This window comes from Bos javanicus, chromosome 3 (assembly GCF_032452875.1).
Source record: "Bos javanicus breed banteng chromosome 3, ARS-OSU_banteng_1.0, whole genome shotgun sequence".
Classification (NCBI taxonomy): Eukaryota; Metazoa; Chordata; class Mammalia; order Artiodactyla; family Bovidae; genus Bos; species Bos javanicus.
In genome coordinates, this window is record NC_083870.1 from 108193458 (window position 1) to 108220484 (window position 27027).

Sequence of the window (27027 nt, forward strand, 5' to 3'; positions counted from 1 at the left end):
TGTCCAGGGGCTTCCCTGGTAGCTCAGTTGGTAAAGACTCTGCCTGCAATGCAGGAGACCCCAGTTCAATTCCTGGGTCAGGAAGATTCCCTGGAGAAGGGACAGGCTACCCACTCCAGTATTCCTAGGCTTCCCTGGTGGCTCAGACAGTAAAGAATCTGCTTGCAATGTGGGAGACCTGGGTTCGATCCCTGGGTTGGGAAGATCCCCTGGAGTAGGGTATGGCATTCCACTCCAGTATTCTTGTCTGGATTCCCATGGACAGAGGAGGCTGGCAGGCTACATACATGGAGTCAGACATGACTGAATGACTAAGCACAGCAACCTGCATCCATGAAACCCTAGTGTTGTTTGGGAACCAGAGGGTATGCAGATATGCACACACCCGTGTTTCAGCCTGAGTGGTTGGTACCATGTGCATCTATTAACCTGAGTCTACAGTGTGGGCAGCTTTGTGTGGGAGTGTGCTCCACCAAAAGCATTTAGGTGTACTCCCCACCTTCCTCCCACCTTCCCCCCAAGCAGGGACAAGGGAGTCAGAGCAGCAGGATCAAGCTGTGCTGTCCCAGGAACAGACTGCTGCTGGATTGGCCTGCTCCTCTATCCAACACCCATGTGATGAGTCCTTTCCTGGCTCAGGTCTCACCTCTCTAGATGCCTTTGTCATAAGACTGTCGACATTCACTTAGCTCAGCACCTTTCCAGACTGGGAAGCGCTTCCTTCCTGAAGGCAAAAGCTGCTGTCTTCTAATCCCTTGGCCCTTCTTCCTGTTTTCCAGGGCCCCCAGACCTATATCCCACCGAGTACATCCTGACAAAACAGGCTTTCATTTTAAGCTTTGTACAGAACATAACAGTCATGGAAATTAAGTTTTAACTTTTTTTTAATCTTTAAAATCCACACAGAGCAGTTCCCCCTCTAGGGAATGAGGTGTAAGCAAGCCTCCCAGAATCCTGCTCCTCCCACCTTTGCTCTAAGCATGCTCAGCCCTGTCCTGACTGGTCTCGGCCTACCATCCCTACATGGGCAGGGAAGGGAAGGGTGAGACTCTGGGAAGTCTGTGTCTGCTGCACACACCCTGGGGCTGGGGTCTCTATTTCCAGGGTGAGGGCCTGTACCAAGCCATTTATAGCCTTGCCATCAAGAACTGGCCAGGAGGGCAGGAACACAGAGCCTGGTCTGAGTTTCATCAATAAAGAAGTGCCCCTGTGAGTTCCTGATTCCAAGGGTTTCTACCTTCAGCTGTAAAGTGTGAAAGAAAAAAAAAAAAAATCATTCCTGGCTAACTTATTCAGCCACCTGAATATCCAATAAATGAAGAATGAATGAAGGTAAAATCAGTTTATCCACTAGATAAAACATTATGCAAATATTAAAAATATTTAGTTTTTACTGTGAGCATATATTAAAAATTTAATGATGTAACCAAATGGAAAAGAGCTAACGATTTAATAGTAAATGAAAAAAGTCAGCCATAGAAGAATTTAATTACAACTCCAAAACACAAACACCACCAACAGTGCCGACCCCCACAGATGGCGGAAACCACCCAGGGTGCTCTGGGTAGTGCTCGCCCTGGCTCCCCTGACGTCCTAGCCTGTAAGTATACGCAAAAGTTACCTGCTGTTCTTGAGTAAGTGTTGGGGTTAGGAATGAACTCATCTGTTTGCCAAACTTGCTATATAAAAGATTATACTCCTTATAAAATGAAAAAAATGAAATTATAGAAAAGTAAGACTGGGGTCAGGCAGTTCCACGCGGTTCAGTGGCTGGACTTTGGCACTTTCATTGCCCCGGGCCTGGGTTGGATCCCTGGTAGGGGAGCTGGGATCTCAGAGCCTGCACGGCTCAGCCCAAAAACAGACTGAATTCAACAACCCACAATTCAGATGGGGGAAGGGGCTTTAATGTTGTTTGTATCGAATGTCAAATCTACAAAAAAATTATGGTTACAAACAGGAAAACCAAGTCACTTCGACCAATGGAATTTGAAGTTACTGGGAGAAGAAAATGTAAACTCTGCTCCATGTGGAATGAGAAGGCTTATCTATAAACTTCAACGCTTCCGACGACTCTCAAATTTGTAAATAGCTGGGGAGTTCACCGTTTCTTTCTTCACTTTTACCTTCTGAGTTTTATCCTACAAAATAAAAAAGTTACCAGTAAAGGCTGTAACAAGAGAGGGCTGTGTAAAATAGAAAGTTTAATAACTAAAGCCCCTAATTCAGCCCATCTCAACATTCAAAAGAGACAAAGCCCTTCGTCCTAAGGCATCCCTGACTGGATGACTCAAGTCCTCCCCCAGGCTTCCGTAATGATGCTGGTTGGCTGTGCAGAAGTTCTTGTGAAAACTGAGAAGAAAGGTACTCAAATCATTAATTCTTTTTTGGTAGGGCTTCTCTTATGGAACCCCAGTTGAGAAAGGCAGACCAAAATGATCTGCAAAGCCAAAGAATTTGACATTTAGAGGAATGATAATAATATGAAAGGGGCATCTTATATTCCTTAGCTCTGCTATTTAACTACACAATGTTGTCTATTTTTAAATACCAGTGAACGACACGCACTGTTTTGTTAACCTGTTTAAATGTTACAGATAGCTGTTCATAAGCTATAAAGTTCACATGCCACCCAATCCTACCCTTGGCTGTTCCAAAGCACTGACTAATAAGCCCCTTATTACCTTCTTAATCAAGGAACATTTCAACACTGTCAGAGTAACAGACACTGGCTCAAACCACTGCCCCTGAGGAGCAGACATTTTCACTGGGGTTGATTTACACAAAGCTGAAATCCAGTTTCAGTTAAGACCTTTACAAGGAAAAAAATAAAATGAATGCCTAAGGCTCTCACTCCTCACCAGAAGGTCTTTGCGAGTCTGAATTTTCTGCGCAATAACGAACAATTTCCTCTCACGCTCAATCCGCTGTGTCAGGCAGTCATACTGCTTCTGCCTCTCTTTCGCTATCCGCTGCAGAGGAAGCACACCTTTTCAGTGAAACAATTAATACAATAAAAACGAGTAAGAAACTGTTTTTGAGTCCACTTAGGCCCAAATGCATAAATGGTTTCGTCAATTCCCTCCTTACTCCAGAATCAATGTAACAAGACACTCTGAAGTTGTCCATTTTAAGAGCACTGCATTCCAGAGGCCAATGGAACCTTGGTGACTTACCCAGGGACACACGGTTCACCTGGAGAGAGGCAGGGCTGCGCCTCGAGACTCACAGATCCCAGGAATCTTTCCACTACTACTCAGAGCTGCTTCACCCTTTGTGTGAGCATCCCAGTCACCTAACGTGACACAGTATATAGAGAAGCAGAGAAGGGTCCCTGGGCAGTGACCGCAGAACTCAAGAGAGCAGAAGGACTCTCTGTCAGTAAAAGCTGACCTGAAAATTCTCACTGTTGATGACCCCTCAAAGTCCAGTGGTCCTGAACTCTTCCTTGGTGACACAGCGCATAGGAACTCACCTGCCAGTGCAGGGGACACAGGTTCGAACCCTCGTCCGGGAAGATCTCACGTGCCACAGAGCAACTAAGCCCATGTGTCACAACTGTTGAGCCGGCGAGCCCTAGAGCCCATGCTCCGGAACAAGAAAAACCACCACGATGAGCTGCACCGCAACGAGAGAGTAGCCATGCTCGCCACAACCAGAGAAAACCCCTGTGCAGCAAAAAGACCCAGAGCAACCAAAAATAAAAAAAAAAAGAAAGAAATGGCCCTTCGATAAGAGGGAATTATGACCTCTGAGAAACTGATGAAAGCTTTGGATTCTTTCTTTTTCTGGAGAGTCTTTCTTCACATAAATGTACATATATGTTTGTATAAATTCATACAAACATACATACCTAGTCACATAAAATTTTAAGGTGGGAAGAAGGTGTTCACAGACTTCCTAAAGCCATTCATGGATTTCCCAAACCCTCCAAGTTACAGACTAAAAATTCCCTTGTAAGCCACCACTAGCAGTCTCTTATTAATCAAAATAATTTTGCTTTCAATAAGAGATTTAAAACCACCACCACCACCAGACAAAAGGGCAAGATTCAAACTTTCCCAGCTTCTCCAAAGGTATGTTGGTGAACTGTCCTACACAGGACCAATCTCTTTAGGGACCACTGCATACTTGAGACGCGTCAGTAACACAGCTAATTGAAAACACAACTCCCTGACAAACAAGGTTAGCACTAGAACACTAGTCAGCCAGCTCTTCAGCTGGAAGTGTTATCTTCAAATATTACTGGGCCTCAGACGTAAACGATTCACCAATTCTAGCATAGTCTCACAGCAGTGGTTTCAGACAGCTTTTGTTTTCACTTCATTGCACAGACTGTCAAATTTATGGGATTACCCAATATAGTCAAACTAATTACGGGTATTTATATTACTAAAGCAAGTTTAGCTGCCTCTGAGCTAGAGAAGCTGCTGTGAAATTAAACATTGGAAGCAAAGCTGATGCGGTGTAAATGATTCAAATCAAAACAGAACAGCTGTCTGCTTGAAACACACTGACAGCAGTTTTTTAAATGAATCAGTCAGAAGTGAGAGTTCAACTCCAGAAGACTTGGAGGAAAAGCATGTCTTCTGCATGAACCCAGTTACAGCAATGGAAAACACCATAAGGACAAATCGATCCAAAATCTGGGCTACAAATGCAGAACATGAAAGACCTTGGGATATGCATAGGCACTGTTAAAGGTTTAATATCAAAGTATACCAAATCCCTTCATCTTCAGTGTCCCCCTCCCCTCTTCTCTGTATTTTAAAACTGTTACCATCTGTTACAGCATTGAAAGCATAAGCCCAGGGTCAGAAGTGGAGTCAAATGCAGACCTAGGGAATTCCCTGGTGGTGCAATGGTTAGGAACCTGTGCTTTGCTGGGGGCCAGATTCAATTTCTGGTCAGGGAACCAAGATCTCACAAACTTCACAGCATGGCCAAAAAAGAAAAAAAAAGAGAAGAAAACAAAGGCAGACCTAAAGACCAGAACCTATGGTCCTGACCACTATGCCACACATCCTCTAATCTTAGAAACTAAGAAACCTTCCTCCACTTCCATTCCCATCACCAAATTCTCCTTCTGTTTCTCCAAAGAGAACTTAGTACTTTTTCCACAAATAATCTTATAGAATGCTGTGCGGGGGGGTTGGGGGGTGGAGAGGTGAGACAGTGTGGGGGAGACAGCGGGGGGAAAAGGAGGAAAGGAACCTAGATTCCCATAAACTCAGACCTGAAGAAAAATGGAGAAACTTACCTTAAGTCGAGTCTGATTGTTAACTCCTTTCACTTTCTCCTTCTGCAAGGTCTCTATCGTGGGTCTGTTAAAGACTCTGTCAACTAGTTCTGGGGCTGTTCGCAGGTGAGTGGCAATATCAAACTGTTCAACTAAAAGTCAAGACAATCCTTAAGGTGCTGTCTCTAACACCAAACAACACAGACCAACATGCTAGACTGTCCCAGAAACCTTCAAACATTTCATACCTTCCTTTTTGGTGTCAAAAAAAAACACATGTTTATTCTGTTGCTTCCCCTGGAAATCCAGCAGATGGAGCTCTGCTTTTAGTCTTTCAATTTTCTGCAACACAGAATATGGTCTCATTTTATGTTGGGTTCTTCTAGGATATCAGAAATGAATTTGCAAAAGTTTAGACCATTTCACATCATTATCACCAGCCAGCAAAGAATTTGCTTCATTCTTTCAAAAGAAAGGATCACTAAAATGTATCAAGCCAGGCATTGCACAAAACTCATTTAATCCTTACAATAATTCTATGAGATAGAAATAAGGAAACAGCCCCAGGAAGTTCATTTGTCCATAATCATGGGGTTAATAAAAAGCAGAGCCAGAATTTAAACCTAAATCTGTCTCATTCTCAAACTTGACCTCTTTCTACTCTACCATGCTAACTATACCTTTAAAACATTATCATAATTAAGTGTACTTTAAGATTAGAAATGCCAGAAGGAATCAACTTATAACTTGAGATCAATGGATTTCTATTTCTCTTCTTAACCAATAAAAACATATCAGAATAAACATTTTTAGTTGTTTACCTTTGCTTCTGCAACCCTTTTCATTTCTATATATTTGATATCCTGAGTTCTCATTAGCTTCAGCTGTTCTGGAGTTACTTCTTCCTTCGTCTCCTTAATAACATGAACTCCATCCTAAAAATCCAAATTGAGAACATACAGTTCCTATTACAGTAAAATCATTAACAAGTTGTAGGCACAGTTCATGGCTGGACCAAAGGCTACATATAACAGCCACTCAATGCACCAGGCCTCTAAGACACATGTTCAACTCAGCACCTCCTGTCACCAACTCAGAACAGCTCCGGCAGTATTTGGATTGAACCTGCACACTACAGACAGAGGTCTAAAGGAAGTGTTCTCTAAATATGGCCCAATGGCTGACATGTCTATTGCATTATGACCAGCAGTCTAGATGTTCCGGTTTGTATACTTTGAAAATGTAGATGATGCCAAGGAAGCAAAAGAGTGTGCCAATGGAATGGAGCTTGATGAACGTAGGATCAGAGTTGATTACTCTATAGCAAAAAGACCACATAATCCTACACCAGGAATCTACAAGGGGAGATCTACCTACAGCAGCTCATGCCGTCAAGATTTTACAACAGAGGATATGATTGAGGCTATGATGTTCAGGACTGTCATAGTGGATCTTACAAAGGAAGTGAAGGAGGAGGATGGGGAACTGCTAAAGACAGGGATCAGACCTGCAGAAGACAGTCACCTTCTCCCTACTGTAGTTGTGGAGGATACAGATCACACTCTAGAGCTCAATCATATTCACCTCACTGCTATTAAAGCAAGAAGTTGAAGACTTTCTAAAGCCCATCCTCGAGTTAGGATATTGTCTGTGGATAATATATTTTTTAAAGTGAACAGTGACTTTTACACCTTCTATGATGACTACTTTTGGTGGAATTAAAATCTTACTTTCATTCTGCATTCAGCACTTTGTTCAATGTTTTCAGAAAAGCATGTTCTGCATATATTTTTTTACAGTCTAAATTTTGATTGCCGAAAAGTTTCTACTGTACAAAATTTCATTTAAATGGTTTTTCTACCGAATCCAGGGTACTCTGAAGATCAAAGCCTGTGTGTAAAATCCTTCCAAACGCAAAAAGCAACAATAAAGTTCGGGTTTTACTTTTCTAACATAAAAAGAAAAGGAAGAACGGAAACGGTTCCAGGCATCAAACGACTGAGACTCGGGCAGAAACGCATGGTGCTTGTGAAAGGACAGCTTCACCTTGGATACTGACCAGGAGCACCTGACCAACTGGAGAAGGGCTAAATAAAAGCCCAAGATCCTGTCTCTCCATTTCCTCCCTCATCCCTATTTTCCTTTTTGAGCTGCAGCTCAAAATACCAACTGATCCATTAGGCACTCACCTGGAGTTTAACCCGGGTCATTTTATAGTAGAATTCATCTGGATTTTTTTCCAGAGCCTTTTTCCGGAGAGCTCTGAGGTATTCTTGCTTTTTCCGGTAGTCACTAAAAAGCAGGTTAAACAAGTTCACAGCAGAAAAGAAGAAAAAAAACACAACAAGCAAACTTTACAGGCATCTAGTGATATATACAAAATGAAACTCAAAAGAGCTGCAGTGGTAACTAGATTCGATCCACACTCCACTGTTGCAGACCTTGTTCACCTCTCTGTGGTTTCACTCCTATCCCAGTTTTACCTGAAACTAATAACAGTCATTTTTTCATGTAAGTTTTAGTGCCATTTACATCATTACAGGGAGAAACCCAACAAAGCACAGATTAGAACTACTCAGACAAGGCTTTGAGGCAAGTCTGAGCACCAAGTAACCAAATTAAACTACACGTTGTAGTACAGCACAGCAACTAAAATCGTGGACTCTGGAGCCAGACAGTCTGTGTTCAAACCTTGACTCCACCACTTCTGGCTGAGTAATCTTGGATACGTTAGTTAACCACTCTGCATCCCAATTTAATTTGGGGAATGGGCGTGATAACAGTATCCGCTCAAGGTTGCTAGGTGGAATAACTAAGTATAAAAATGATAACTCTCATAGAACACTGTCTCAGTTATTATTATTATCTGCCTGAAAAACTCTAGGACCCAGAGCAACCCACTGAATTCATCACCATCTGCTCTGGGAGAATAAAAAAGGACCTCAGCTGACATGCATGGCTAACAAATAATTATAAAATACTTTGCAAATAAAGTGCTAAAGAAGAAGAAGAATGGGGATAATTGTCAGAGTTCATTATCACCCACGCTCAGTCCCATGAATCCATCTTTCACATCTCTTCATTCCACACCACACATGGTGATGTAAGAGACTCAACAACTGGAATGTTAGATTTTATCTTGAACGTCAAGAAAAGAGAGAAAAAAAGATTCAGCTTTTGGCTCAAACACCAAGGCAGAAGCAAATCAAAGCCACCATGAGAAAACGATCTGGAACAACATAATAAAAAAAATTCACAATGCAATGACAGTTAAATAAATAACGCGCCACCTAAACAAAGAGAGAAGTTAGGGTCCCAGAAAAGTATCTGACGGGTCGCCAGAGCTTCTGGCCATTTTATCAATGGCAGGAAACTGTCCCTTGTTGGACTCAGGCAATTCAGCTGCAATACAGGGAGGTTGTAAGCTTTTTTGGCAGCACCTCTACTAGAAGGACTGCACTCACTCTGCACGAAGCTTGTAATCTTTCTTTTTCTCCAGCAGGCCCAGATGTTTTCGAAAGCCGGGCTAGAAAACAAAAGGAAAAAAAAAAAAGTGCTTAGTTTCCTCAGCAAACACATATCCGAATCAACATGACACCTGACAGGAAGGAGAGTCTCTGGAGCGCTCAGGAGATCCATGTCCTGGCGGCCAATGTGCTACCCCGCTCCCTCCCTCCCCCGACTGGGCTCTGCCCAGGGCTGAGAGGCCACGAGCACTGCCATAGTAGGCTTCCTGGCCTATTAAGGACAGAGAAAGGCAACAATGACTCGGCACTAAACGAGCAGTTGCCAGCTGTACTAAAATTACTACGGACTTAATCCAGGGGTTTATAAAATACTATGAAGGGAAAACATAGTAACAGGGAAGCAACTGTGGTTAAGAGAGCTAAATTTAGAGTCTGAAGAACTGGGTTCAAATCCAAGCCGTACCTCTTAACAATCTATGACCTTGCGCAAGTCACTTCACTTCTCCAAGTTGCTGTTTCGTAACTATAAAGTGCTTCAAAAGATTGAAGTCAAAGGAAAAGAGGGTGGCAGAGAATAAGATGGTTAGATAATATCACCGACTCAATGGACATGAACTGGAGCAAACTCTGGGAGATAGTAGAGGACAGGGAAGCCTGGCGTGCTGCAGTCCGTGGGGTCACCAAGAGTTGGACATGATTAAGCAATTGAACAACAGCAACCATCAAGTGAGAATAACAGGACCTCCTTCTCATGATCAGCCTGAGAATCAAAGGAGACTTTCGAGTGGTAGCCGCCGGGACACAGCAGCTGCCCAGCATGTGTGTCCTGTCAGAATTCTAATTTTGGTACAAAGCATGAGAGAAAACCAAGAATGACAGAAAATACTTTCTCTAATAGAGAACTTGGATAGCATGGGAGGTACGAGGATTAAATCTTGGTATTATCTTTCTACAAGCTATCACTTGTTCAGTACTTAACCTATGGCAAGGTCAGTGCTACCAACTTTTGCCTACATCAACATAACAGGCCACGTTTGCTAAAAATTACTACTACATCTTAGGCAATTTTGAAAACATAAAATTAAAGGAAAGAAAAAATCATTATAAAGAATTTGCATGTACTTTTACTTTAGTTTGTAACATCTAGGAGCTTTGACATTCCCAGAAGGTTTAAAAAAAAAAAAAGCCTATTCTCCTATAAGGATAAGTATATAACATGAGTAAATAAAATTTTTATCAATGTGGAAAAAAAAAATCACTACTACAAAGCAATCTGCTAGGCTCATTAAACACAATCTCATTTATCCCCAAACAATCATGGAAAGCAGATAAAGCAGGCACAACTGTTATCCCATTTTTCCAAAAAGGGAAGGCAGTTTAACAAACAGCTTGCCCAAGAACACAGACAGAACTAGTAAGTGGCAAAGCTAGAACTAGACCCATTCTATCTGGGGCCACAGTCTGCTCTTCCCCACTCTCCTACACTGCATCCTCTTCCACTCTGAATGATCTTCATCTTTGATGAAGTACGTAAACTCACTGTTTAAACTTCTATAATAACTTGGACGGGATTTTTAAGTCTATTTTCTCATCCTCACCCCTGAAGTGATGCAAGAAATAACTCAGTATTTAAAAGAATACCCAAGCCCTCTCCTGATCATTATTTTAATTACAGCAAAGGGAGGCTGACAGTAGAGAGAGAAAACCCAAGGGTCAAAAGAGCAACAAAGTGAGGCAGAAATCTTGAAATCTGTCATGTCCACTTGAATGTACACCTGCATTACAGAAGGAAGCCTGGCACTGAATCTGAAATAGTTCACATAATTACCCCTTCCATACCAACTATCTTCCAGTGCTCCCCTACTGCTGCAGTGAGGACCTACAGGAAAGAGTCCAAACTTTACCCAAATAGGGACTGCTCTCTTCAATGTGTTTACCACCCTTTCCAGTATGGCCTTCTCACCTCTCCCACAAAGACCCTCTACTCCCACTCACACATGGCCTCTGTCTTCTCTATGAATCTAAATCAACTACTCAAAATTGTGCCTTTGGTCACACTAGGCAGGCTCTTTAAGCATCAGATTCCTCATTTGTAAAATGAGGATAACATCCTCCTCACAGGGATGTTGTAGGATTACGAGATAATCCTTATACAGCACGTTAGGCTGGACCTAGCATATGGTCAGTGCTCAAAGGGACAGCTATTATCGTTGCCTTCCAAGTCCAACAGATCTCATAGTGATGCTTTCTTTCATCATCTCTCCTTGTTTTTCCTTTTTTTAAGAATTTTTTTTTCCTTTTTTTTCTCCCCCTCTCATTGGGCATTTTTAACACATCTCTTACAAAGCTGCTTCTTTGTTCAACCTTTGGTGGCTTTTGGATTCAGAGATCTGATCCCTGACTTTGTCAACTGCCAGCTATAGGTGTATGTCTTTGGGCAAATTATTCAACCTACCTAAGCCTTAGCTTCTCCATCTGCAAATGTAACATAATAGTGGTGCCTACTTTCACACACTATTGAGAGCTAAATGAGATAATAGAGTAAAGCATTCTGCACTGTCTGGCTCTGGCACATAGTAAGCACTGCTAGCTGTTATTACTTTTAGACGTATCTATATATAGATGGGGAAACAGTGGAAACAGTGTCAGACTTTATTTTTCTGGGCTCCAAAATCACTGCAGATGGTGACTGCAGCCATGAAATTAAAAGACGCTTACTCCTTGGAAGGAAAGTTATGACCAACCTAGATAGCATATTCAAAAGCAGAGACATTACTTTGCCAACAAAGGTCCGTCTAGTCAAGGCTATGGTTTTTCCTGTGGTCATGTATGGATTTGAGAGTTGGACTGTGAAGAAGGCTGAGCACCGAAGAATTGATGCTTTTGAACTGTGGTGTTGGAGAAGACTCTTGAGAGTCCCTTGGAGTGCAAGGAGATCCAACCAGTCCATTCTGAAGGAGATCAGCCCTGGGATTTCTTTGGAAGGAATGATGCTAAAGCTGAAACTCCAATACTTTGGCCACCTCATGCAAAGAGTTGACTCATTGGAAAAGACTCTGATGCTGGGAGGGATTGGGGGCAGGAGGAGAAGGGGACGACAGAGGATGAGATGGCTGGATGGCATCACTGACTCGATGGACATGAGTCTGAGTGAACTCCAGGAGCTGGTGATGGACAGGGAGGCCTGGCGTGCTGCGATTCATGGGGTCGCAAAGAGTCGGACACGACTGAGCAACTGATCTGATCTGATATATAGGTCCAAACAAGGTGGCAAATTACACTACTCCAAACACACCACTGAGCACACAGCAAGTTCACAATAAATGTCTGATAAATGCCATTAAGCCAGAAGACTAAACTGTGGTTGGAGGCCTTAGTTCCATCCCATCCCATCAGTGACACAACTTTAGACACATCCTTCTCCCTTTCCCATCTGTAATACGAAGTTGGACCAGACATCCCTACGGGCCTTTCTGGATAGGATATTGTGTGATTCCTGAGAGTAGTGGAATAATGGATTCTGCCTACATTAAACGAATTCCCACTCAAGTTCCCCACACAGGGAAACCCCGCACAAAAGTCCTACGACTGTTTACCTGAATTTGGTGTTTATGACCGGGCAAGCCAATTCTGTTCTGTGAACTTCATTTTCCCCATCTATATAATGGGCTTGGAAAACATGAACATTACGGGGGGAGACATAACAAAAAGCATATGCAGCAGATCTTCAGGGAACCTCAAAACCCAGGCATGATGATGATACTGCATTAGTAACACCGATCTCTTTGGGCTCAGCCCACAGACACAGTGGACAGAGCTGAGCATCTTTAAATACGGACTCCGGTTCCAGTCGGGACACTTAATGGCTGTGTGAACTTTGACCTCAACTTCCCGTAAGAAAATCAAACACTTTTCACACAATATCTTATTTAACCACCTCACCGAAACCTTGCAAGATAGCCCTATCTCCCAGGATTAAGGACAGCCGTTCTTTTCCTAGCGAGAACGAACATGCTCTCCTCCCCAACGGCGAGGCTCCGCCCCAGCCACGCCGGCGTCGCTAGCATATATTTACATATATTTACTTGTACCATGCCCGCAAGGAGAAGGCCAAGATCCGCAGGTGGTGGGGTAGGGAGGGCTGGGGCGGGAATAGCACATGGGGCCACCGGCAAGCGCTCAGTGGGGCCTGTGGTACCCTACCTGGCTTCGCTCTCGGTGTTCCCGCTGCCTGGACTTAGCCGCCTTCCGAAATGCCGCCGCCATGTCTGCTCACTTCTGGAAAACCTCTGTACACAATGCCGATTTCGTACCGCTTCAGCCGCCGGACCACGGACCCTACCGGAAATAAGCCAAGCCACCAGCGACTTAGAACCGCCCACTTCCTCCCCGCAGCCTATCCAGCGGCTGTCTTTCCGGAAATACGTCATCTAGTGAAGGCGTCCACCACAGGCTACTTCTGGGAAGTGTAGTTCTCTAGGTCTAGTCTCGTGACTCTACAACCTCCCGTTCTTATTCGCCAGAGCTTGTCCACGTGTACCGAAACCTCGCCTTCGCGCTCGGCTCCGCGTTGGCACCTGGGAACACGTGGCTGGCACAGCCCTCGGACCGAATTGGGCCTGGAGTGTGCGCATGCGCGGTCTCCTACAGCGCCGCTCCACTTGCTGTATTTAAGCGGTACGTTTAAAGCTAGGAGCCTTGTGAATTTCCCGGTGTATCTGGAAGACCGCTCTAAAGAGAGACAAGAGTCCTTAAAACCACCTGTTGCTCTGCCACTTGTCTACATAACGTTGGACAGGTTACTCTGATACTGACAAGGGTTCCTGGCCTTCCCCAATCAACAGAAACTGACTAGAGATATGGATGTGAAAGTTGGATCATAAAGAAGGCTGAGCGCTGAAGAATTGATGCTTTTAAACTGTAGTGTTGGAGAAGACTCTTGAGAGTCCCTTGGACTGCAAGGAGATCAAACCAGTCAATTCTAAAGGAAATCAATCCTTAATATTCATTGGAAGGCTTGATGCCGGGGAGTTGGTGATGAACAGGGAAGCCTGGAGTGCTGCAATCCATGAGGCTGCAAAGTCAGACACTACAGAGCAACTGAGTTGAACTGATGCTGAAGCTGAAGCTCCAGTACTTTAGCCACCTAATGTGAAGAGCTGACTCATTAGAAAAGACCCTGATACTGGGAAAGATTGAAGGCGGGAGGAGAAGAGAATGACAGAAGTCGAGATGGTTGGATGGCATCACCAACTCAACATGAGTTTGAGCGAGCTCGGGGAGATGTTGAAGGACAGGGAAGCCTGGTGTGCTGCAGTGCATGGGGTCACCAAGAGTCAGAACGACTGAACAAGAGGCTAGACAAGAAATTCAAACAGGACTTGACTGCGGCCCCTGTAGCTCCAAGCGGGAGCAAAAAAACAGTAGCAGGTTCCTTTCCTAGGGAAGAGCTGGGAGGGGAGGCTGGTGCCTTATTAGGGGTGAGGGCAAGGGTGTGTCCAGGGTTCAGGCCAGAGGAGTTGCTTAGGTGTGTTCTGCCCACCCCTTTATGGTGTTGAGTGCAGGGGGCTACCCTGCCTTCTTAGCTCTCAACACCTGATTTTTGCTGCTGCAACCCAGGAAGGGATAGTTGGATATTTTGGTCTTTTTATATCTTTTGGTCCAGAATTTGCCCTAACTACACACACGCACACACACACACACACAGTTACTTGACTTTAATGGCATCATTTTTCTCATGCATAAGCCAAGGATAATAATAGCATGCACTGCTTGCCTCATAGGGCTGTCAAAGGGCTCATAGTTGAACAGAGAAGTCATATTATGGCACTAGTTACAAAGCTCTAAGTCACACCCTCAAGGTGTGGCTGAAAGAATCTCAGGGGCAGTACAATGTAATGATTGGGACCATAAACCACGGAGGTGTGTTACCAGTCAAGACACAGTTAGCTTCATTGAACCTTGGTCCTCCATCGGTAAAATGGAGGTAATAATATTATACCTACAGGATTGTTATGAGGTTTAAATGAAATAATATGTTTAAAGTCCTTAATATTGTGTTCACTCATTGGCAAATTCACAGTTGGATCTATTATTGTTATTATAACTAAACCTACCTGTAAGAATAGAGAAAATGTTGAGTACAGCAGGACATTCCAGAGGCATTTGGCTTCTTTTCCCCCACATAGAGCTAACCTTCAGTGAGTTCTGTAATTGCACCCATTTTCATCACAAGGCTCACCCCTCCAGCTGTGGAGCTCTGCAGAAAACCTCTACTCAGTCCCCAGAAGTGTGAACCCAGTAAGCCAGTGGGCATGTAAAAGCTGAAAGTAGCTGAGATCTGCTGTGTGAAAAGTTTTTCCTGCCTCTGAGTCTGAGTCTTGCCCAACTAAGACCACCCACATTAACAAAATTCAATCTCACTTGTTATTAATCGGTGACGATCAAAAGACAAGGACCTTCATGATCTGGCCCTATCAAGCTTCACCTCAATTAAGAAGCCCAGCTATCAGGCAGAGTGACCAGGTAGCAGCCCCAGTAGCTCCTGCCACTTTCCCTGAAGAAGGCATTTAGTGGCAGAGACGTTCAGGAGAAGGCAGCTCTGCACACTCGATTTGAATTGCACGTCCACAACCTATCAGCTTGTGATCTGGGGCCACCTTGTCAAACTCTCTGAGCCCTCTGTACTACTCAGTAAAATAGTGATAACAGTAATAACCACCTCATATGGCTTTGGTGGGGCTTCCCAGGTGGCGCTAGCGGTAAAGAACCTGCCTGCCAACGCAGGAGACATGAGTCACGGGTTCTAGCCCTGGGTTGGGAAGACCCCCTGGAGGGCTTGACCATCCACTCCAATATTCTTGCCTGGAGAATCCCATGGACAGATGAGCCTGGTGGGCTACCGTTCATAGGGCTGCGAAGAGTCAGACACAATCTAAGCAACTTGGCATGCACGCTGGCATGGCTTTTGTGAGAACCAAAGGAAGTAACAACTGGCACTTAGCATGATACCCTGCGTATAATTGGCATTTAAGCATTGTTTAGTTCTCCCTGTGCTCTGTAGAAGTCAGTCATTTCACCCTCTGCACCCACAGACCCATTGCGAGGCTTGGAGTCATGAGGAAGGTGTTTCTGGGCAATCTGAAAGAGGGTGTCTGCTCAGATAAGAGGCCTGCAGGGGCTGCAGGCAGTCCAGCGGGCAAGAATGAGCAATAAAGCAGAGAAGGAAGGGAGTTTTCTCACTAGGGGGAAGGAGGGCTTGTGGTTACAAGCATCAGAGAGTGATTCAGCAGCCAGAGGAAACCATGAGAGGCCTGCCAGTCACCAGGCACCCAGGGCCTCCTTTTGTAAACTTTCAAGGTGAGAGAACAGCTGGGAGACCCTGAATAAGCCGCTCTCCACCCCAAGATAAGGAAGGTGGGGACCTCTAGGGTTGAGGGGAGAGACAACCAGATCCTACTCACCCAAGGCCAGTCGGCCTGGCCAGCATTCAGGCTGTGCTTCCAGCCCCAGCTCAGACACACCTGTTCCCGAGAGGAGGGGGGGGGTGGAGAAGACTGATGGGGAACAGGAACAGGGAGTCCATGAGGCTGATCCCTAGACCTCCCTGGGGCATGTCCACCTGTGTCAAGGGAAATTAGAGCAAGCAGGGAAATGTGAGCCTGCTGGCAATGGACAGAGGAAAGGATACAGCCCTGCCCTACACCAGTCTCCCTCCCTTAGGCCGGGCCAAGTCAAAAATCTCCTAACTTTCCAGGGCTTCCAGATTCCAAGAAGCAGAATCTTACCACTTGACGAGGAAAGAGAGTGTTGGGGGAGTTGGGCAGTAGCTGGGGGCGGCAGGGGGTTGGGGGAGTGTCCCCCATTTTGAATACCTACTGTGTATTCTCACCCATTCCTCACAATTATGCAATGAGACTGGGAGTCCACCACTCTGAACAGACGAGAGTTGGAGAGTTCAAGAGGTTAAATGACTACAGAGGCTATGGAGCCTAATGATTAAGCTAGCTCCCTTTGTTTAGCTGTGTTTGTTTGTTTGTTTGTTTGTTTTGCAGGGGGTGGGCCCTAAAGAGCTTTAACATTTGATTGTCTGGATTTGAATCCAGGTTTTGTTGTTACTAGCTGTGTAACCCTTGGCAGGGTACTTACTCTCTCTGCTGCCTCCATGTTCTCATCCTTAAGGATAAAATTACATATTTCACAAAGCTGTTGGATAATCAAGTGCATTAATATATGTAAAATGCTTAGGCGGGGACTGGTGCAAAGTAAGAACTCAGGAAACACTGACTCTTATTCAGGCTGCTCATCAGAGATTCAAACTGAGTAAAACCAGAGACCCCAAATCACTTTGCTGTACAGCAAAAATTAATGCAACATTGTAAATCAATTATTGTTGTTGTTCAGTAGCTCAGTCAAGTCCGACTCTTTGCGATTCCATGGACTGCAGCATGCCAGGCCTCCCTGTCCTTCACCATCCCCCGAAGTTTGCTCAAACTCATGTCCATCGAGTCAGTGGTGCCATCCAACCACCTCATCCTCTGTCGTCCCCTTCCCCTCCTGCCTTCAATCTTTCCCAGCATCAGGGTCTTTTCTAATGAGTCAGTTCTTCGCATCAGGTGGCCAAAGTATTGGAGCTTCGGCATCAGTCCTTCCAATGAATATTCAGGACTGATTTCCTTTAGGATTGACTGGTTGGATCTCCTTGCAGTCCAAGGGACTCTCAAGAGTCTTCTCCAACACCACAGTTCAAAAGCATCAATTCTTTGGCGCTCAGCCTTCTTTATGGTCCAACTTCAACTAAAAAGAAAAAAGACCCACAATGGTACCTTTGATCCAGCATCTTCCTTACTCACTCATAACCACTCCATTTCTGAAGGCTGCTCACCTTTACTGTCCCCTCAACCCAGAGCAAACCCTTTCTTACCATCTCCTCCAACCAGGCAGTCTTCCCTCTGCTCCCCAGGGCTGGGAGTCTCCTATACCTGCAAGGCAAATTCCAAAGTCTGGACTGGCTACTCCCTCCCTGGACTCCAGGTAGTACGTGCCTGTGGAACCAATCTCAGCTTGGGAGTCCAAATGGAAGCAGTGTCTGTGATTCATTCATTCATCAGATATTTGTTGAGTGCCAGACATTGGAGTAGATACTGGGAATGCTGTGGTGAACCAGAATAACTCAGTCCCTGTGCACAGAGTAGGTGTCAGGAACAACAATAATTAATAAGCAATTAGTCTTGAAAGGAAACCTGGCCTCAAGGGTGACTTGGGACCAGGAAGGCAGATATGTATGTGATTCAGAAGTGGCAAAGCAGGGTATGCAGGAGCCCCAGTTTGGGAGGGAATGAGTCTCTGAGAGTTTGGCCAGACCCAGGCTGGGGATGGGAGCACCTCTGTGGGCCCTGAATTTCTACTCTAGACCCTGAGGTTATTTCCAGGGTTGGTTTGTTGTCTCCTGTTTTGCAAACAGCGGGGCACAGCCTCCTCCTCCCTCCCCTCCCCTTCAGATCGAGGCTATTTATTCCTAGTGACAAGCCTGAGGATCCCAGGGGGGGTGGCCTCAAGGACCTGGAGGGGCCTTGTGTTCCTGGCAGGCGCCAGTGCTCCCTCCCAGGCAGGGCACAGGGAGGAAGTCGGAAGGTTGGAAACTGCAAAGGTCGGGGAGAAGGACTTCCCTCCATCACCCCTTGCAAGCGCCCCATCCATGCACACTCCTCACACCCCTTCTTGAGAAGCTCTGAAGTCATGGGGCCTAGGATATGGGTCTCCCCTGGGCCTCAAAGGTCAAAACTATTCCTGGGCACTGTGGAGACCAAGGAAGGTCTTCTCTGCTCCACGACGAGCTGGAGGCGGCGGTTACTTCTGTTTTCGCCACTTTAGAGTTGTGAAATAAAGCCCTTTGAAGGTCAAAGCCCTAGAGAGGGGGTCCTTGCTTCATTCCTTGTTTCCGGAGAACATCTTGGTTCCCACTGCCAGGGACGCGACAGCAGGGTAAAAACCACCTCCTCCTCCAGGCTGGCCTAAGTCCTCTTTTACAAATTCGGGCTGAGTGTGATCCCTGCGGGTAAACTGGGAGGGGGCGGTAACACGAAGTGGACACGAAGGAGGACTCTCTCTCGGTCCCCAAATGGACCTTGGTCTGCTGCCTCCAGGTATCCCTTGCCTAAGATTGAATACAGCTAGCTGCTGGGGGCGGCGAGGGGAAGGGAGATGGGGGGGAAGGGGGCGAGATGGGGGGGGGAAGGGAGGGAGGCCAGCAAAAGCTGAAGGGAGGGGACTGGGGCGGGGTCCTGGCGGCCCTGGAAGGTTGGGAGAGCCAGGTTAGGCCAAGGGGGCTGGGGCCAGCTCCAGTCTAAAAGGAAGGTGGGGGCGGGGTCTGGCCCCCAGCCTCCGGGACGAGGACCGGGGGCGGGGTCCGCACCCCGCGGGCAGGGGCGGCCGGGGGCGGGGTCCGGGCGGGGCGGGCCCCGCGCTCACTTCCTCGGGGAGGGATTGGGGCCGCGCTCCCACTCGCCCACACAGTCCGTGTGCCGCCGGCAGACTGGCCGGCTGCTCCCTCGGCCCCGGCTCGGCCCAGCCCGCTGGTAGGAGCCGCCGAGGGACGCGGCCCCGGCTGCCCACCTTACCGCCCCCGCGCGTGAGCACCGCGCCCCGCTCTCGCCGCCCGCTTCGAGGTGAGCTCCCCGCCGAGCCTGGCTCCCCATCCCCGCTCCCGGCCCCCGCCCTCGGGCGGGAGGGGAGAGACGGTCAGCCGGGGGTTAAGGGTAGCCGCAGCCCCCGCCCTCTGCCCCGGGGCCCCGCCTGGGTCCGGCCGCGGGCGCCGGGAAGCCGCTGGAGCCGGTGGCGCGCGGACGCCGAGCCCCGGGGGCGCCCCCCGGACCTCACCGCCCCGGGCCGCCTGGCCGGGGCGGGGGCTGCTACTCGAGTTAGGCGGGGGAGGGGGCCAAGTTTGAAATAGAAAAGCGAGAATCGAGAGAGACCGAGGGAGAGGGTTCAAGAAACCGGCTTCCAGAAAGCCCGGTGGGAGCGGGAGACCGAGACTGGACAGGAGCGGCGGCGAGCTTAGACCGGAGGGTGCAGAGATACCTGAAACAGGGGCAGAGACCGGGGCGCAGGTCACCAGGAGGCAGACCCGAGGCTTGGGGACGGGCCCAGGTTTTGTGGAGCGAAACACTTTAGGAAAAAAGCATGCAGGGACCCCAGACGTGTTGTCGGCCCAGTTTAGGGCCTTGGAGGGTTCAGCGCAAATGAAGGGCCCCTGAGCTTAAACTTTATTAGTCTTGTGGTCATCAAGCCTCAGAGAGGCCTAGAGAGACATCCAGAGACTGAAGGCAGAGACACTCAGACATACAGAGATGCTAAGAGATAGAGAAGGGCCACTGGTAAGGACCGAGACATTCCACCCTTTGGAGACACTGAGATGCCAAGACTTGGGTGAATGGAGGTAGAAATCCACAGAGGCTGAAGTTGGAAGATAGCCGGTTAGAGATACAGACAGGAGAGATACAGACACGAAACATACAGACAGCTGCTGAAGTACAGACACAGACGTCCAGAGCGGAGCAGAGTTAGACACCGAGACAGATGTCACGGAGGGACGGTGACAGTTTTCAGGACAGACCCCTAAGGACTCAGGCCCCGAAAGATTGGGAGGTGAGGACGTGGGGCAACAGAACTAGGAGAGCAGCGGACCTGAGACAGTAAGACATCAAGAAGGAGCCTCACACACTGCTGGAGACAGCCCCAGCTTATTTTTAAACTCCAGTCTTGGACGCTCTGCTTCAGCCCTGGGGGACCTGGGGTGAATGAACTGTTCCTCTTCTGTCCCCAGAGCAGCTGCTGGATCCTGCTTCCCAACCCCCCTTCTACCAAACTGCTCTGACTCCCAGGCCCCCATGGTGGAGGGAGGTGGGGAGAAGAGAGTGAAGAGTTTGGGGTTGATGCCTGGTAGCAAGGATGAGGCGGGGGGAGTTTGATTTCTCCCCTCAAGTGTCTTGTCAACTCCTGAAAACTGGGGGAGGAGGGATCAGTTCTGATTGTGAGTCACAGCTGTGGGACCTGGCCAGGGTCCTCATGGACAGTGGGGGGTAGAGGGGGGCAAAGGGGTTGAGCGGTTGGCAGGGGTACTTGGAAAGACTTCTGGATGTCTTCCAGTCTCAGGGCCGGCAGCTGGGGAGAAGAGCCAGGCTCTTGTACAAGTGACATCACCCAGCATCTCCTGTCGTCGTCCCCCCCCCCTTAAATGCTGAACACCCCCTCCCCCACCGTTTCTAGGGAAATGAGAAAAGGCTCCCAGCTGGGAGGCAGGGGACCTGGACTCTCTGATACCTGAGTGACTTTGGGCATGCTTCTGCCTTTTCCCTGGCCTCTGTACTCAGCTGTAAAGTGAGGATGATACCCTATCCTGCCTGCCTTATGTGTGATCTGATAAATGGTAGGGGCTTCCCTGGTGGCTCAGCCATAAAGAATCCGCCTGTAATGTGGGAGCTGCAGGAGATACGGGTTCAATCCTGGGAAGATCCCCTGGAGAAGGGAATGGCAACCCACTCCAGTATTCTTGCCTGGAGAATCCCATGGACAGAGGAGCCTGGTGGGCTACAGTACATAAGGATGCAAAGAGTCGGACACGACTGGAGTGACTTAGTGTGTACACACAGATGGTGGGTGGGCTTTGTGAGAGGCAAAACAGCATGCAGACGAGTATACCTGTACACCTATGTTGGAGCTTTCAGAATTATGTTCACTGGAGTCAGACTTGCCCCCACTGGTCTCAGTGAGCCCCGTAGCCTGCGCCTCTTCGGTTTCCCCAGCACAACTAGGGGGTTCCCTTTTAGTTTTCTCCCCAGGCCCACCCTGAGAATGTCAAGGTCAAGTCCCAGCCCAGCCCCCTGACCCAGGCCTGGCTGAGAAACTGTAGTCTGACCTCAGTATGAGTAAGGGGCTAATAATATCAATAAAAACACTAAGAACTACCATTTACTGACTACTTAGTATCTCCCAAGTGCTTTTCAGGTATCATCAGATTTTTTTTTTCCATCATATCCAAGTCTGGCAACAACCCTAGGAGGTAGGAGGTAGTATTAGATGGGAAAACAAGCTGAGGGAGCCTAAGTGACTTGCTCGAAATCACCTAAGTTTATATTTCACAGTTCAGGCCTTTACATACCACAGGCTGCAGCCATTTAACCAGCCATTCTGAGCTGCAGATTTGCGGGGAGGTGTCAGAAGTGTGCGTCTGAGTCAGGTGTAGAGGTGTATGTGTGTTGGTGAGGGCAGCGGCTGAGCGCCATCTGGCAGACTGAGCAGTCTCCCCCGCAACCCCCAACCAGCCATGGAGGCTCCCTTTAGCTCCCCAGCCCTGCCAGGGAAGGGGGAGGGGGGAGGGGCAGAAAAAGGGCAGAGACAGGTGGGCCTTGAGAGTGCCCTTCACTCTGTCCTCATCGGAGCCCAGCTGGACAGACTAGGGGACCAGGGAATTCTGGGAGAGAAGCCGAAGCCACGCCCATTCCCTATTTGGGGTGCCCCTGTCTCAGAGTGGTGACTGCCTCCCAGGGGGCGGACCTAGGACTAGTCTGGGCCTGGGAAGGTGGTTGCCGGGGGCCAAGCCAGGAAGGAAGGGAAGGCCCAGGGCTCTCCCAGAGTGATGCATGGCTACTCTCCACCTGTGCGGCCCCCTGCTGCACAGTGGCCGGCAGCCCAGGCCACCCTCAGATGTTGGGCCAGAAGAAACCTAGGCCTGAATGGTGGGAAGTGGACTCCACCCTCCAGCATAGCCCCCAGCCCAGGAGTCTCCACTCTGAAAACCCCAGCCCCTGGTGGCTCCTGGCCTGGAGTAAGAACTGAGTGTCCTCCCATGACAGAAGGGTAGCTGCGAGCTCGAGTCACCCCTTCAGAAGAACCAGGCCCTCCAGGCCTGGGGCATCCGCTGGTGCCTCGAGTCTGAGCAACGCTTGTTGCTAGAATTTCCTGCTGGGGGTGGCTGAGAAAAGGAGGGCTTTTTCTTCAGCTTGAGCCAGGCCAGGCTCTGGGGACTGCCAGTTCCTGGGGTCTAATGAGGGGAGTGGGTTGGTGGGTCCCTTTGTGCTCCTCAGATTCATCTGCAGCTGTGAGAAGATCCCCTTCCCAGGGTCCTGGTGGTTCCTCTCCACCCAAGATCCCAGTCCTGAGAGAGCAGGCTTCTTGATGGAGAAGGCTGGGGTGGGGAGCTCTGAATTTGGGGCTCGAGATGGGAACAAGGGGCAGCAGAAGGGACCAGGAACCCCACTTCCTAATCCTCCCTACTCCCCAAGCTCCTGCTGCAGAGGCAGCTGTGTGGATGACCTCATCCCACAAACATGCTTTGTTCCTGAGAAAATGGAAAGTGTCTGAGGTTTGGTGGGGGGCTGGGTGTCTGCAGCAGCAGCTCTCCGTGCTCCCCCTTGCCTGACTCCCCACCCTAGAGGGGGCCTGACTGGAGAGGAGATGTCTTCAGTGGCTCCCACTCTCTCGCCCTTCACTCCCCCAGCCCCAAACCCTTAGAAAAGCTGGAGACAGGCTGTCTTCTCCCAGAGGCAAGGGGAAGGAAATAATGACCAAGGGGATGGAAAGATTCTGGGGCTCTGCAGGCACTGCCAGGAGTGATGTCCTGCAGGAGAGAGGGCAGAGGGCACACTGCGTCATCGCCTGTTCCCCTCTCTGTCCCCAAGCATCTCGTTTCCCTTTTTTCTCCCCTGTTGCTGGCAAAACCTGACAGCTGGCCATCTGTGCTGTCACAGCTGCTGCAGATGTTGCAGGCCAAGGCTGCCCAGGCTGATGTGGCCAAAGATGCAGAGGGAAGTGGAGTGGGGTGAGGGCAGAGGGTCCAGCTGGGGAAGCTTGGCTGTGTCCAGCTTGCAGGATTTCCTTCCTGGTTAAACCTGGGCTGAGCCTCTGAAGTCCTTGTTGCTGGATTCTCCTGGGAAGGGAGGCCCAATGTCATTTCTCCCATCAGCCTCCTCCACCTCTACCATTCACTGGCCCAGCATCCTTCTTACACTCTGCTGTTTCCTGAATGGGATTGAGGCAGGGAGAGGGGGGTGGTACAAACAGCCCCATTGTCATCCCAAAGCTCCTCACTCCAGGGCTCTGGGTATGTCCCTTCCTGGGAGTCAGGAGCCAGTGAGAGTACTGTTCATACGGGAGAGGGTAGGGTGACTCCTTGCCCCAGCTCCTACAGCCTTTTGGAGACAGTAAAGACAGTGGAGGCTAAACTCAGGCTAAACGTAGGGGCAGGAAATGAGTCACTGACCCAGGAAAAGCCCCTTCCCCCCAGTTCTGCCAGAGCCCAGATAAGAAAAGAACTTCTGCTTCCTGATTTTTTCCTGATCCCCCTCACCCCCAACATTAAATACAGAAATAAACATACAGGACTCTTACGTTCCCAGAAGCACCCATTCCCCATCACCATCTGCTCTGACCTGGCATTTCCTATGCCTAGTCTCTTGTTCTTTTTTTTTTAATGCAGTGTGGCTAAGCCACAGCTCCTCGGGGTGACCCCTGCCCCACCTTGTGCCCCTAACAGGGCTCACTCACAGCCACCATGAGCGAAGCCTTTGACTGTGCCAAATGCAGCGAGTCCCTGTACGGGCGCAAATACATCCAGACAGACGATGGCCCCTACTGCGTGCCCTGCTATGACAACACCTTCGCCAACACATGTGCCGAGTGCCAGCAGCTGATCGGACACGACTCACGGGTAAGGACTGGACCACGGAGGGCAGGGAGTGGGTGGAAGCTGGCAGGAGGGGGCAAATGTGCCAGCACCCTTGCCACGCTCCCTCCAGGAGCTGTTCTATGAAGACCGCCACTTCCACGAGGGCTGCTTCCGCTGCTGCCGCTGCCAGCGCTCCCTAGCCGACGAGCCCTTCACCTGCCAGGACAGCGAGCTGCTCTGTAACGACTGCTACTGCAGTGCCTTCTCCTCGCAGTGCTCTGCTTGCGGGGAGACCGTCATGCCCGGTATGTTCCCAGGGGCTCGCTCTGCGTGGGACTGGCATGCCTGGCATCTGTGTGGCATCCATGCGTGTGCGTGGGACTGGCATGCCTGTCTGATATGTACAGGGAGGCTTGATAAAGAGCTGGCCATGCCACACGTTCCTGGAAACTGTGTGCAGGATCTGTTGTGCCTCTTTGCTCTTTGGAGCTCAGCACGTGCAAGGACTGACATGCGTGATACACACCTGGGGGCTTAACACATTTGGCACACGTAGTGTACTGAGATTGTCAGTGTTTGTTGCATTGGGGCTTGTGTGCAAAGACAGAAAAGACAGATACATAGAGAACTTAACACGTGTGGTGACCTGCATGGCTGATAGAATGTGGGGATTTAGAACACGTGGAACTTGGCATGATGAGGATATGTCGGGGCTTCCTATGTACTGAATGTATCATGTCTGAGATATTAGACTCACTTGCCTCGTAGATGGGGTCTTTGTGTGTGTGCTCACACTATCACATCTGGTGTATAAGGGCTTGCTTAGCATGTACTGAGTCATCGAGCCCATCACCTAGAGGCCTGGTTGCAGCTGAGGTCGTCATATTCTGGGACATGTGGGGACTTCACTTAGGCCAAACCCTCAGGTCATGTGCTTAGCCAGCATGTCTGGTGTTGGGGGAAAGTTAGCATGTGTAACATACGAGGTGGGGACCCTGGTGAAAATGGATGGACACCACTTTCAAGGCTGCGGGAGCAGCAGGGACCCTCCTGGAGGGTAGCAGAGGGTGGCACTCAGGAGCCTGGGACACAGCCTCTGATGGGACCCCTGTTCCCCACAGGGTCCCGGAAGCTGGAGTACGGAGGCCAGACGTGGCATGAGCACTGCTTCCTGTGCAGCGGCTGTGAGCAGCCGCTGGGTTCCCGTTCCTTTGTGCCCGACAAGGGCGCTCACTACTGCGTGCCCTGCTATGAGAACAAGTTTGCTCCTCGCTGCGCCCGCTGCAGCAAGGTGGGGGCAGCGTGGAGCTCCACTGCACTCGGGAGGGGGTGAGCAAGGCTCTGTTGCGGGGTGGGAATCCCCACGCCCCCCCCCTTTGCTGACAGAGGCTGCTCCCACAGACGCTGACGCAGGGTGGCGTGACATACCGTGACCAGCCCTGGCATCGAGAATGCCTGGTCTGCACTGGGTGCCAGACGCCCCTGGCAGGGCAGCAGTTCACCTCCCGAGAGGACGATCCCTACTGCGTGACCTGTTTTGGAGAACTCTTTGCACCAAAGTGCAGCAGCTGCAAGCGCCCCATCACAGGTGGGTCAGGGGGTCCAAAGACGGAGTGGGTCAGGTGTAGATGGGGGGGGCAGGGGACCTGGTCTCGGTGAGGCCAAGGGACAGGACCGCCCTCCAGACGGCAGCGCTAATCCTCAGCCTCCCTCCAGGACTCGGTGGAGGCAAGTATGTGTCCTTCGAAGACCGCCACTGGCACCACAGCTGCTTCTCCTGCGCCCGCTGCTCCACCTCCCTGGTGGGTCAGGGCTTCGTGCCGGACGGAGACCAAGTGCTGTGCCAGGGTTGCAGCCAGGCAGGGCCCTGAGCCAGGGCTCCGGGACTAAGGCTCCTTCTCCAGACGGCCTCTGGGACCCAGCCTCTCCCCGATTTGGGGCTCCCCTTGGGCTCCAGGATTCAGCCTCCCCACTCCAGCATCCTCAATCTGGTACTTCCTGACCCAGGGCCCCCAAACTTGGGCTCTCCCGGAGCCTTCATCATCATTCAAATCCCCTCCCCAAACCTGAACTCCAGAACTCTGTCCTCTCCCTTCAGGTCGGGCTTGCTTCCCAGACCAAGCCCTTTCCCCAAATCATGACCCCATCCCCCTTCAACGTAGACTTGTCTCCAAAGACTTTAGGTCTCCTTTGGGTGCCTGAGAGGTCCTCAAAAGTCGAATATACTCAGGCTTGACGCTCCCCACCCCTGTCCCACTGGGATCCCCAAGGATGGGGCTGTCTGGGGCAGCACTGGGTAGGGGGTCCTAGGGTACAGGTTTTTGCCCATCCCGTGTTGTGAGTGTTTTCTCTTTTCATTTCAGCTCCATTTTGCCCAGAGATGGGCAGAGGGGTGGGTTTGGCTCGCCCCCCTGTTTCAGATTCTGCAATAAAGCAGTATGAGAAAGTGAAGGCCTCTGTTTGGCTGGAGGTGGGGGGAGCGGGCGGAGGCGGGTTGGAGGGGCAAGGAAGGTTCCTTCGCACAGCAAGGGACTCGGAGGTTCTTCCCACCTCCTCCCTGCAGGTCAGGAGGAAGCTTCCAGGCGGGGTGGGAAATCTCTCCCCAGAAAGGGGATCCCCGCCGCCGCTACCGTCCCTCTCTGGCTTAGCCGACCTCC

The 27027-nt window shown here is 49.4% G+C and overlaps 2 protein-coding genes, 1 long non-coding RNA gene and 1 pseudogene across 3 annotated transcripts; 2 read left to right on the forward strand and 2 right to left on the reverse strand.

Moving 5' to 3' along the window:
* Positions 1-1885: 1885 nt before the first annotated feature.
* Positions 1886-13078, reverse strand: UTP11 (UTP11 small subunit processome component). The gene is made up of 8 exons (XM_061412453.1): positions 12910-13078; positions 8704-8765; positions 7429-7531; positions 6061-6174; positions 5488-5581; positions 5261-5391; positions 2862-2972; positions 1886-2141 (listed from the first exon to the last, which is right to left on the reverse strand). The coding sequence occupies exons 1-8, from the start codon at positions 12970-12972 to the stop codon at positions 2058-2060; spliced, it is 762 nt and encodes a 253-aa protein (XP_061268437.1). The 5' UTR covers positions 12973-13078; the 3' UTR covers positions 1886-2057.
* Positions 6173-6860, forward strand: LOC133244810 (transformer-2 protein homolog beta-like; annotated as a pseudogene).
* Positions 13079-16993: 3915 nt separating the features above from the next.
* On the reverse strand, positions 16994-19122 carry LOC133244811 (uncharacterized). The gene is made up of 2 exons (XR_009735520.1): positions 17630-19122; positions 16994-17502 (listed from the first exon to the last, which is right to left on the reverse strand). It is a non-coding gene; the product is annotated as an uncharacterized LOC133244811 (long non-coding RNA).
* Positions 19123-19220: 98 nt separating this feature from the next.
* Positions 19221-26821, forward strand: FHL3 (four and a half LIM domains 3). The gene is made up of 6 exons (XM_061412452.1): positions 19221-19373; positions 24239-24412; positions 24501-24675; positions 25492-25661; positions 25772-25958; positions 26087-26821. Exons 2-6 carry the CDS (start codon positions 24257-24259, stop codon positions 26239-26241), a joined length of 843 nt encoding a protein of 280 aa, XP_061268436.1. The 5' UTR covers positions 19221-19373; positions 24239-24256; the 3' UTR covers positions 26242-26821.
* The last annotated feature ends 206 nt before the right edge of the window (positions 26822-27027 follow it).

Coding starts and splice junctions, on each gene's coding strand:
- UTP11 (XM_061412453.1), bottom strand. CDS start 12,972: ATGGCGGCGGCATTTCGGAAGGCGGCTAAGTCCAGGCAGCGGGAACAC. Junction 8,766..12,909: donor AACACCGAGAGCGAAGCCAG/GTAGGGTACCAC, acceptor TTTGTTTTCTAG/CCCGGCTTTCGAAAACATCT. Junction 6,175..7,428: donor TGACCCGGGTTAAACTCCAG/GTGAGTGCCTAA, acceptor TTGGATTTTTAG/GATGGAGTTCATGTTATTAA.
- FHL3 (XM_061412452.1), top strand. CDS start 24,257: ATGAGCGAAGCCTTTGACTGTGCCAAATGCAGCGAGTCCCTGTACGGG. Junction 25,662..25,771: donor GCTGCGCCCGCTGCAGCAAG/GTGGGGGCAGCG, acceptor CTGCTCCCACAG/ACGCTGACGCAGGGTGGCGT. Junction 25,959..26,086: donor CTGCAAGCGCCCCATCACAG/GTGGGTCAGGGG, acceptor GCCTCCCTCCAG/GACTCGGTGGAGGCAAGTAT.